This window comes from Copadichromis virginalis, linkage group LG6 (assembly GCF_057382275.1).
Source record: "Copadichromis virginalis isolate Kocher_CV1m ecotype Utaka linkage group LG6, C_Virginalis_male_GT1.1, whole genome shotgun sequence".
NCBI classification, from domain to species: domain Eukaryota; kingdom Metazoa; phylum Chordata; class Actinopteri; order Cichliformes; family Cichlidae; genus Copadichromis; species Copadichromis virginalis.
Window position 1 is genome coordinate 36,513,213 of NC_140623.1, and position 12,538 is coordinate 36,525,750.

At 40.5% G+C, this 12,538-nt stretch overlaps 1 protein-coding gene across 6 annotated transcripts in view; it reads left to right on the forward strand.

Moving 5' to 3' along the window:
- Window positions 1-12,538, forward strand: part of LOC146708391 (protein Dok-7-like) — a 26,949-nt gene continuing 14,411 nt past the window's right edge. For 4 of the 6 annotated variants that reach the window (XM_085460266.1, XM_085460267.1, XM_085460268.1 and 1 more), the window contains exons 1-7: window positions 2-107; window positions 219-264; window positions 1,062-1,144; window positions 1,799-1,949; window positions 3,627-3,827; window positions 9,307-9,426; window positions 12,040-12,150. In XM_085460266.1, the coding sequence (XP_085316392.1) occupies window positions 54-107; window positions 219-264; window positions 1,062-1,144; window positions 1,799-1,949; window positions 3,627-3,827; window positions 9,307-9,426; window positions 12,040-12,150 (766 nt within the window). In that variant the 5' untranslated portion in view covers window positions 2-53. Of the gene's footprint in view, window positions 108-218; window positions 265-1,061; window positions 1,145-1,798; window positions 1,950-3,626; window positions 3,828-9,306; window positions 9,427-12,039; window positions 12,151-12,538 lie in introns of all 6 variants that reach the window. The other 2 variants (XM_085460264.1, XM_085460265.1) reach the window with 2 other exon arrangements.

The following is a 12,538-nucleotide window of genomic DNA, read 5'->3' on the forward strand; positions in this document are numbered from 1 at the left end:
TGTACGCACGCACACACACACGCACACGCAGCTGCTCGAAACCATGACAGAAGATGACGGACACAGTTGTCGCGGAGGGACAAGTCAAGTTTAGAGATGGAAAAAAGGTTAATTCCACATATTTGCGTCTCATTTTTCACTTTAAATGTGCTCCCATGCCTCTAGGCCAAATACAGGAATCTCCTTTGTGATTTACTTCTTTCCAAACTTCTTCACAGTGGAAGACTCGGTGGGTCGTTCTTCGGAAGCCCTCTCCGGTCGCAGGTTCGTGTCTTTTTTGGCTTCACTTAATTCCCACCCAGATTTTAACATTTCCACGGTGACACTACGATCTGTTGATTGATTCGTGTAACGATGCACTAAACTCTTTGATTTTCCTCCACTTAAACTGATACCAACTTGTCAGTTGGTCTCTTGGCTGTGCGCCACTGAGCGCGTAACGCAACGTATCCGCGTAAACACGTGCGGACATTGTGCAATGCATCAGGTCAATCGATCGAGTGAAGGTATTTTCTGTAATTGATCAGAAAAAATTTGAGTCTGGATATTAAATCCTGGAGGGGGACTTTTGGTGCCAGTTCGAATTAGGGTTAATAATTTGAAAACCTCCCAGTCAAAATCATAAACTGTCACAGTGCATTGTCTTCTCTGTAGCTTGCCATGACTGGGGGCGCATGTCTTGAAATCTAAACAGAGATTAATTTGAGATGCTGTGGAGACAGACATAGATCCTCTGAGCATACAAAAACATATGGCCCAGTGCGCTGCTGCTCTGTCCCTGGAAGAAAAAAATGGCAAGAGTGGTGGGAATAATGGGCAACTCTGCTCTGTACCCTGTGACTGTGCTTGTGTGTGTCAAAACCTGTGTGAGCTTGTGGCTCGCTTTCATTATAAGCTGGATCAATTCATTGTTTTAGGGTTTGTTATGACAGCTGTGCCATAGTAGACAGCAGGCATGCAGCAGGGATTACAACAAGTGACACTTGTATTATTCTGCTATTAAACACGAAATGTACTTTTGACTCTGTCGGCCTGTAATGTTTTTCTCCGCACGTGGTCAGACTGCCTGTCCTTGCTGGTGTATAAGAAGAAAGGGAAGGAGAAGGGCAGCGGCCACAAGGAGAGGCTGAATGTAACACTGGAGGTAAGTTAAGCAGCAGAACAAAGCCTGGCTGTCTCTGATCTCAAGTGCAGGTGCTCTGTACTGGTAGCAGCTCTTTAGTAGTTCTCCTTCACATAAATAAGCCTTTCTAAGCTACAGCTTTTAGGAGACTGCTGTCTCTTCTAGGTACTATAATGTAAATGCCACATGGATAGATAAGGGTAAAGTGGGTTTTGGAGTAAGCTGCTCAAATAGTCAAAAGGGAACTAAAGATGAATAGGGGCACTTTCTGAAAATACCCAATAGGGATGACTCATACTTATTTATCCTCTATATATTAAAAAATAAAAGCAACTTCAAAGTGCACATCATCAGTATCTGAATGAACTCTTTTGTAGAAACAATGTGATCTCATCAGTAAACTGACACCAAATGAACCGGAGGTTTACACACGCTCTTGTAAAATAAACAAGCTGTTTTCTCTGAATCGAGATCTCACTCGTTGATATTACAAATCTTTTTGAGCTTTGGTGTCATGTCCCCAAAAAGCTAGAAAAGTATTACACCTGATGTCAGAATTTCATCTATCTGACCTGAGTTACTCCAGACTAGATCTGTTCCATCTCCATTCAATTTCTAAGGAGCATATCAGTAGTAAAACGCAAACTCTACCTTTGGTTTACTCTGCTTCTTCAGGGGATCTGTGGCGTGGAGCCAGGGCTCGGATACGATGGCGTGTCCTACACCCTCTCCATCCTTTGCTTGGCACACATGCTGGTCCTTGGGTTCAACAACCGGGACACCCTGCTGGCCTGGGATGCCCGCATCCGCTACAGCTTGGGAGAAGGTCAGTGGTTTGGCCTTGTGTAGGTGTAGCATTCTCTAAGTAGAATAGTAGCTCTAGTAGTTGTAGTTATTGTCTCATGACTGCTCATAAGAGTATTTTCCTTGATCTCTGTTGATCTGACCAGAAGCTTACTTTTAATAAAAAATGTGTGGAGAGGCAGAAATTTCAGCAGATTCTACAGACTTAATTGACTTATTGTCATTATTCACTGTTCAAATACTCCTTTTTAAAAATTTAGAGCATTGTATTCTTACTTATCTACTGAATTGAATTGAATTTCTCACACTGCAAACAGTAAACTTTGAAAGTGATCCTCTGTGTGTAAACTTGTGTAAATACATCCCAATTTCCTCATTATAAGGGATATTGAAAAGTAAAGCAATGATAGAAATATATCACCGGTACCGTTTAAAAGGAAAACAAAAACTATTCCAGCCGAACATTTCAAACAGCCATAAATACGAGTGTTTAATCTATTATTTAAAACTCTCAGTTATATCTCAGTAGTTGGCCTAAAATCGTCCCGCTGAGAACTTTCAGAAACACTCTGATCCTGTTCAATGTTTCTCCTAAACTAGTCTTATTAACCATCACCAATATTAATAACTTATTGAAGCTCGGGTCTAATTTTGAACAGCCATGCTGTGAGATGAACTGATATTTCTTTTGAGCAGCACCAGCTGGTCCTATCACTGCTTATATTTCTAAACATTTCTCTGACCATGCAATTCATCCTCCTCCTCCTAAAATATCACCTTCAGGATATTTACAAATGTCCATCTTGTTCCTTAATGTTATTATCCACAAGCATTCTGATCCTCCACCACTACGTAGAAGTCACACAGTGTTATCTACCTTTGAAATCCACAAATGGCCGGTTCTTGATTTGCCTTTTAGGTTGTAATGTCACAGAGCATTATTTTTTTTGCCAGTCTAAGTATTAAGATTAAATCTTAGAAATATTTTGGGTTAACATCACTCAATAAAACTGAGCACTTTTGTTTTCTGAAAACTATCTCCCCTCAATTTACATTGCTGTTTAAGCTGCCAGTTTTTTAAAATTATTATTTTTATTATTTTGCTTTTGCCTGTAAAGCTCCCTTCTGTTTCACATTATTTCATCATTGGAGTATTTAGCTCCTCTCAAAGCCTCAAAGCCTGCTTGTTGCTCTAGCTCTTTGCTCAGGGCGACAAAGTGAGCTTGATCTATTACGTCTTTACATAATGTTTCTTTGAAAGTGTTTTTTTTATAGATTTTTAGATGATTTATTTCGTGCTTAGTCACCTACACGGTGAAGGATAATTCCTATCATTTACTTGGCTCTTTCACTCCCATGCTTGTACTCTGTATGTGGCACTGTGCAGTACATGGCTTTGAGAGGGAGAGGCAGTCCTTGGCACCGCACTGGGGCCATCTGCACAAACTGGGCAATGACAAATTGCAGCCTGCCAGGCTTAAAAAACTGCTCAATCATTATTGCCACAGTCATCAGTTACGTGGTGCATATGTGTTTATGCACGTGTGTGTTTTTATGCTCCACCTCATTTGTTACGTGATGGATGTGCTGCACGATCAGTGGCACTTTAGTTGTCTGCAGCCTAAGTGATTCGAAGCCATCATGATTGCATGGCCATGAAACGCTCTTTTCAAATGTCTGTCTTTCTTCTCCCTGCCAGTCCACAGGTTTAGCGTCAACGTTGAACCAGGTACCAAACTGGAAAGCGGTCCTGCGTCACTCCACCTGTGCAACAACTTGCTGGTCCTCACCAGAGGCCTCCCTCCCGTCGTCGTTGGCCACTGGAAGTTGTCGGCGTTACGTCGCTACGGTGCTGTGCCAAATGGCTTCGTGTTCGAGGGAGGGACTCGGTGTGGATATTGTAAGTATCTGGTGGACTGAGAAGCTTTAATTTATTTAGCCCTACAGCCTGCACCCAGAAATGAAACACTCTGACATTACCAAGTGAAAAATCATCACTCGCAGTGCCGTACTACATCACGTCCTTTGATGTTATTATTTGTTATGTTTTAGTGGATGATGTCAGATCAGAGATTACAAAACTTCAATGCGATCTCAGTCCCTCAGAATCAAAGACCTTTATATGTTCAGTCAGGTGAAATCTGACATTGTCGACATATAGACATGAAAGGGCTTGTACGTTGACAAAACAGGCCCACATTTATAAAGTGTTCTGGAGCTTTTGATCATGTTACATGACCTTCCTCAGCAGATGAAACTTCCCCTTTTGTCATGAAATTACAGATGTTTTTCTTCTTTTTCTCCATTCTTGACGTATTAGCCTAAGCTGAAAAGTTCATTTTGGAAACTGTAGTTGAGAAAACAGTTTCACTGTTCATTCAGTTGCTGTTGCGCTCATTGCTTTCAATCATATTCTATTGCAGTAATTTAAAGCTCCAAAAGAACTACTAAATGAACTGACAGTCCATTTAATACGTTTTTTAAAAATTTTTAAATATAAAATCATACAAGGTGTGAGCTCGAATGACCACAGAGAAAACTGTGCCTGGTTAATCACAGATTGTGCTCGTCCTCTAGAGACAACCCGAGTATATTCACGGAAATTCAAGGTCTCACTCACTCAAGTGGAAATTGCACACTGAAGGACGCAACAGAAGAAAGTCACCGCCCGTGAGAATTCATTCAGCCACCAAAGACAGATGTTCATCTTAACAATACTTGAAGCTCAACTTTAAAATCTAACCAACCGTTCTTTAGTTAATTCTTTGGTCCAGAAACAGTTGATAGAGTGCACAATCACAGCAGCAGTTCCACTTTTAAAAAGGTCTTTACTTAGGTTAATATAACCTCCTTTAAAGTTTGCTTCAGTGCTCACGGGTTAATAGAGCTGTCACACTAACGCTAACACACCTTTGCAAAAACGTGATTTATTATAAGTGTTTATAGTGTAACTATATCCACTTTCTATGTATGAACCCTCCACACTACCCACCTGCCCACCAAATAATGGCATGTATGTGTGTGTTTGTGTTGTTGCCAGGGTTTAGATATCCTCTGAATGTCCAGCTCATGTGGGCATGAATGTAAAGAATGACTGGCAGCTTTATGTTTTTAGGTGGGATGTGTGTGTGTGTGTGTGTGAATTAGAGAGGGAGGGGCCAGATACATGGACAAAGGTGATAATGGAACCTGTTTGAAGTTTTCAAGTTGCTGTCACCCAGGTATCTGGAAATACAAGATTAAATTTTTCATTTAGTTAGAACTCTTTGTCCTTGTATGCTGCTTTGCGATTGTCTGTGTTTTTGAGTGTGTGTGTGTGTGTGTACAAGAATAACCACAAGGTCTGGTTTCAGTGTTCTGATGAGCAACATCTATAAATACCAGTCACTCCCCTGTAGTGGACACTCAGCCAGTCACAAATTCCCTGGTGGCTGCATGTCCAATCATAGTTTTCCCCTTCATCTGATCTGCATATTACCCAGCAGTCACAGGGGCAGTAGGAAGAGACTCTCTTGGCATAGCACGAGAAGCAGAAAGATGTGAGAGTCGAGTAGGCAACTGACATTCCTTGCATGAGTGCAAGGTAAAGCGGAGTGTTAGTTTACATTTTCACATGTTTATTTGTAGTTGGTGAGTACATGTGACACGTCCACACCGAGCAGTAGTTTTGTGGAGTGCAGGCTTTCAACATTTCGCATCTAACTCTACCAGACACCTCGCCAGAGCTAATCTATAGAGGCTATAACGAAAACTGATATTTTTTTGCAGAATGAACATCATATTTTTGGGCCATGCCTTGTTCTCTGTAGATCCTCTTGTAAATGCTCTCATGAAACTGGAAACAATGCTTTCTAAATAAGCCAGAAGAGCCACACTTTAACGTCAACGAAGGAAGAGTGGTACAGTGGTTAGCATTCTCATATCTAGTGTCAGTGTCACTGCTGGTAGCATGAGGCGACACCTACAGATGTTGCACAGGCAATCCAGCTCCTCCAGGATGGCACATCAATACGTGCTACTGCCAGAAGGTTTGTCTCCCAACACAGTCTCAAGAGCATGGAGGAGATTTTAGGAGAGAGGCTGGAGATCTGTCAGAATACTAAAAAAAGACCTTCAGTGGCCCTCTGGTGTGAATGTCTCTGACAAAACCATCCAGGACCAAACTTCGCCTGTCGCCTGAGGGCCCGACATCCTCTATGGACCCTGCACCTACTGGCTAGCACTACTGGAACTGGCAGGTCTACCACTGGGACCCTGTGCTTTTCACATATTAGGTTCTCCCTGTGAACACATGACAGGCCTGAAAAGGTCTGGAGAAGCCATGGAGAATATTATGCTGCTTATAACATTTTGTTGGTCACAGACCTCTACAGGCTAGAGAATGGCACACTGACTGCCAGGTATCAGGATGTGGTCCTTGGACTTACTGACAGAGCATACAGTGCTGCATCATGATCCACAACAGGGCCCGGCCTCTTGTGTCAAGAGTGCAACTTTTCCTGGATGTTGAAGAAATGAATACCATTAGTCCCTGGCCCACACCTGCCTGAACTAAATCCATTTGAACACCTCTGGGAAATTATGTTTTCATTGTTGCCAGGCATGCATACAAGCATGTGGGGGGCATACAAACCAGGCAAAATGGCCTAGCCTGCTGAATCTTTTTTCACTTTGAATTCAGCACTCTGCAGGCCGACAAATTTAATATCCATCAAATGACGTGGTATTTTTTCGTTCCTAACACATTACCCAGTCCATATCAGTATAAGTATCCAGCATGATATTTTTCCCAGTTGAGATCTAAAGTGTTTTCAAACTGTTCCCTGAATTTTGCTTAAGTTGTGTGTTTTCTGCTGCAAATATTGTGCGATTCCTTTACCACTCTATGCTTGGGGATACTTGGTAATAAAATATGAGTGTATTTGGCTCTACTCGAGTTATCAGTCTCATTAAATCTGTTCAGTAAGCAGAGGAAATTATACTGTTTATCACTCCGCTTTTAATCATGGACAATCTTATGATCTCTATTCATCATTGGAGAAATCACAGCGCTCTTTCACAGACCAGCAATTTTGTGTGGTCCTCTTTGTAAATTTTAAAGGTTCCCAGAAGATTATTATAACATCATCAGTGCAAAGATGTGCAAATGCATTGGAATAATTATGCTAAATGAGACTAACAGTTCTGTGGCCCTTTTTTGCTACAGAAAGCTGGTAGAACTGCTCTTGCTCTTGTCAAGTCCTGCAGTACTTTCTGCTGCATCTGCATTTTCAAAGTCAGCTTCAGAATTAAAGACATGCACTGTAGTAATGATGACAAGCCTTTTTAGTGTCATGGGCACTAATCATGCACACTCAGATAGCCAACAGACCAGGCGGTCCTTTGGGATAGCAGTAATCAGTAATCAGGTCTTCACGGTTGCCTGTTGGGTGTGTGCCTTGGGTTGTAGAGTCACATGCATGCACTTTGTAGCAGTGTAAAGTGATATCAGAGCCCCTTCTATTAGATGTGATAATGAGGCCACTGTGTTCTGTAATCGATGATGTTTGGAAGAGAGCCTGCATCTTAGCTGGATGGATATTTCCTGGCTTATCAGGGCCGCACATGTTCACGGCGACCTGGTTACACAGAAACTCACGCACATCCACACACGCGTCTTTATGCACACATGCAGAGACGTAAATGACGCTCCGCAGAGTTTGGATCGCCGTCAAGTCCTGTGATCCAGATAAAAGCAATTTTAAGCTCACATGCTATGTCAGCAATTGTTCAGTGCCTCTCAGTGGGTAATGGCACACCCACCCCGATCTTGTAGTATGTTAATGCACGTGTTACAGCATTTTTCTTTCGTGTCGTACATTGCACACTTTTTTCCATCCTTTAGTTTATTCCCTGTTCTCTTGATGAAAGGGCATTTTAAAAGTAAATCTAACTTTAGCAACTCTCTTGTCTTTTGATAAAGTGTCAAGTGATCCACAGAGGTTAAAATGTCTCTTGCTGTCTCAATCTATCATTAGAAATGATTTTTTTTCTCTTGAAGTGAAACAGTCAAAGCCATCGGGCATCCTTCAGTAGACTGGGTGTTGGATCAAAACCAAACAATGAAAATCCAGCAGATATTAAAAACAGACTGACTGACTGGACAAGTCTTCTTAAAATAGTTTTTAGTTAGTTTAGATGAACACAAATCCCCTGCACACAGGAATGTTTTTTTTCTTGTTTTCAGTGGAAAACGCCGCCGCAACAAGCAAATAAAAACCTGTTTCTTTGAAGATGAATTGTCATACAGCAGAGTTTTGTAAATTTGTGAGAAATAAATGAGAAGTGTGTACAAAAAGGTCTCATCGCTACAACAGCCCCAGAGATAATTGCAGAAAAAAAGAGTTTATTTCAACCTAACATATACCAGTTACTCTGACTGCTACGATGTGTCTTCTTTGTTTAAAGGGGGGCTAATATTATGCTAATTTCCACCTCCGTATTTTTTTTGTATGATTCATAGGTCTAATAGCTCTCACTCTCTCTCACACACATACACACTTTTTTAGCAAAGTGCTTGCTTTCATAGGTCTTGTGGTGGAAAACTGACTGAAGCAGTGTGTCGCTATCACGCTGTTCCACTGACTCAGGGAAAATGCAACACATAATTCAGCTAATGCATTTCCATTACATTTAATGTTCAGTGGTGATATAAACGAGAAACTCTTTTCAATTATTCAGTCTGAGGAGCCACACGGTCATCTGAAAGCATATTGTACCAGCGCTCCTTATTTATTAAAGGAGGGGGCACAATTTCTTTGTGACATTTGGGTTTTTCCTTTAAGAAAATTACTACTATTGAAAATACATTTAAAAGACTGAGTGGCATTATTTAGGACTGAATGATGTTATCATGCCAATAGATTGTGTGTACAATTTTCTGTTTGGGATTCTGAGCTGCTTTTATATTAACAGCAAACTCAGTTTCATACGTTTGTTTTCTTTCTTAGCCAAAACCCTGAGTAATGCCTTGATTTATGGCTGTTTCCCCCCCCCCCCCCCCTAAATGTTTGTAGCGTGAAGTTTTGATGTTACATTATTATTATTTTTTTTTTTTACTTATTTTTTCCCTTCCTTTTGTTTTCACTGACATCCACCTCTGTGTGGGTTTTATAGGAGAGTGGGAGCTTGAATTGATAGACATGTAACCTTTAAAAAAATAGCTTTGCCTTCACAGCAGGCTTCTGAACCACAGTGAATATTATTTGACCTTGTTTAAAAATGTTTCACTCAATATTTCAGCAATTTACTACAGCAGTTTTCTCACTTCTGCTGTCTGTTATATTATTTATTAAACTGCTTTTTATGGTATACACATTATCTCCTCTTCGCTTGTCCAGGGGCTGGTGTTTTCTTCTTGTCCTGTTCAGAAGGAGAGCAGATCAGTTTCCTATTCGACTGCATCGTCAGGGGCATCAACCCCAGCAGGGCACCACATGGCCTGCAACCTGACCTGCCAGGTAAAAACACTTAGAAACTGCAAACAGAACACAAGTGAAATTTGTCAGGAATATGTTTACAAAAGTGTGCAAGTAAAAAAATGTAGGTAAAAGATGGACAGGCCTTGGTGATAAGACTGTGGACAGCTGTTGTGGTGGTGATGTGTTTTACTTTAGTCCTTAATAGTCCCACATTTTCAGAGGATCAGAAATAATCAGTCTGTTTGTGTAATTTTATATATGAGCCCGAAAGCAATGCCAGTATAAACTGGGATAGCTAGGAAGCTATTATTTCCATGTTTAGAAGAACAACTTCCAAACAAGTCAAGGACACTTGACTCGGTTTGTGACTTCCATGAAAAGATTTACCGCCTGTTTCCTGCACATGTTTAACATTTGTGTCAGGCGCCACAGTAACAGAAACACCACATGCTTTATGCCCCCAAGACTCATGCTGTAGATTAAGGGTGTCATTCCTTTGTGTGTGACTTGTGCTTTACTGTAATATATTTCTAATTCCACAGTAATTTTTGCTCCAGGAACTGAATAGAGAGTTTGAATAAACATTACCTTAGCATCAACGTATAATTTTTACAGTTTGTAGTGAAATGAACATTGACACAGCATTGCACATTAGCTAGCATTACTACACTTTTTCTGCATTCAAACTTAAAATAGTATGTCTTTTTTCACCCGGACCCATTTCCCCCCCAGTCATCCATCATACTGGAAGTCTCTGAAGAATTATTTATATCTCACATGTCAGTAAGCACAGCGCTGTACTGAAGTTTTATACCACTGAGGACAAATATCAGTCCTAAGACTTGTTCTTCTTTAACAGCAAGGGCTTTGCCAGCTTACTAGGACAGGTTTTTATCTGCGTTAACATTTGCATACTGAATCTATGCTTTTCCTCATATTCTCTGCCTGTTGTTGTTTCATTTCTTTGTGTATTCCCTCTTTAGATTAGCTGAATTATGTGAAATCATAGCCAGGAATAATAAATATTCTTGAACTCATGCATAAGACAAACAAACAAAACAGAAGAGCCAGTGATTAAAAACATTGCTCCATAGCCCCCCAGTACTGTTCAGTAGCTCCAGAGGATACCTTTAAATATAGTGTTTAGGTAGGTCTATACATTTCTGAGCAGTGACAAAAGTTGGAAACTATGTATAAGAATGACTCATGAAAATGTCTGTGTAGGTTCTCAGTCATCAAGGTCACGGCAGTACAAAGAGCCTGGAAAGAAAGAGACTGGACTTCTCTAAGTTTCTTTTTCCTTTCCAAGGTCCTTATACTCATGAAAATGATAAATGCAGTACTGTTCAGCTAAAGCTGCAAATTCTGCACTTTAAGCCCACATTCATTACATAACTTTATGCGCTACATATTTTATTTTTCGCTTACTATAAATCTATATTTAAAGATAAACATTGCAAGTGCAAATACTGGTATTGGAGTAAAACATGTGTACAGACAAACTAGGACTAGATCAAACAAAATCAGGGCAAATAGCTGTGTGAATGCGTTGAATATCTGGGTCAACCAGTTTGACAGGAATGGGGGAAAAATGAATTCCAGGTTGAAAATAAACCAAAGTTTATTCCAGCATTAACCAGCCTGCGTCATCAGCTATGAGGCCCACTGTAACCCCACTGTGACATTCAGTGCTGAGAACTGGCTATAATTAGTCAAGTAGCTACGTTAGCAAATGTTAGCTGACACCTCACATAGTGTAGTGAAGAAACTTGGCATCTACATATTAGCATTAGCTGCTGGAGTCCAGGGAGTAGAGTTCCAGGTGTTAGGTTGTTGACACCTATACAAGCACCCACTGACCCACTGCAATGTGCGGACACTGGCGTGCACACACACTGGTGCGCACACACAAACAGGAGCCATGCTGCCCCTCTAACACTCACTCACCTCTACAGTATGTATATATAGCAGGAATTAGGAGTGTAATTAGCAAGGTTTTACACAAAATTAGTGTTCTAACAGATTGTCGAGGCGCCTATAGCGTCCTCGGGAGATGTTAAATTTACAAGCTGTTGAAAGAATTAGATGGACACACACACACATGCACACACACTCATATTTTAAAGAGCAGTCTGATAAATGCAGCAGATGTCTTACAACTTTAGTTTTGATTTTATACATTTTGTATTAAGATCACAGCAGCATCTGAAATATACTTAACACAATGAAACACTTTATTATTGTGCTTAAAAAAAGTCAAATGTCAATGGCCTGGTGTTTTATTCTGCAATGTAACTTCATGTGAAACTAAAAGCACACTCCACCATTCAGTAGAACCACCTTTCGTAGTAGTAACTTGAAGTATAATTTTCATGAACTTATTAAATCATCTCATTGTTGTGGACGAATTTCGGCCATGTCTTCTTTACAGTGTCGGTAGATTGAGGTTTGTAGGTGTGTCCTACCTTTCCGCCCTGTTTCTGCTCCCATCCCGATTTTTAGATTTGTTGCTGTCATCAACTTAAAAGCAAAAACAAAAACAATGAGCTAACATTTTTCATTAAATAGTAAAATGTCTCAGATTTCTGTGTTGTAAAGTATGGCTTAATGAGATTTGCAAATAACTGTTCATTCAATTATTTATTTACGTAGCAGATCCCAGTGCCGATCCAGCTTCAGCAGAGGAACGAATCAACCTCGAGGCATCAGTGCTGGAGAAAAGACTGAGCATGTTGTCTCAGTGCAGCTTAGCAAGCAGCACAGGTACGTTATTTTGTAAAGTTCACCTCAGCTTATACAGCCAACACATAACTCTTTTCATAATGTTTCATAAGGAAAAATTGCATCATCTGAGGACCTTCAGATGTTTCTGTGAACTATGAATCTCTTTCACGTTGTTGCTCCGTGCATATTTGGACCGCTGACCTGACCACACAGTCGTTTAATCCCTGCTCTATATTCATGCTGCTATTTCGGGATTTTCATCGTAATTATGTGTGTACATATGTGAATGTCAGTATAGTCAGAGCAGATGATTCATGTCTGCTGAGAGTTAGTGAAATAAATATTTCCTTTTCCTGCCTGCACTGATTAGCAGCACCTGTTAATGACCTGTACTGTAATTAATGAGCAGATGATTGAACACTGACTT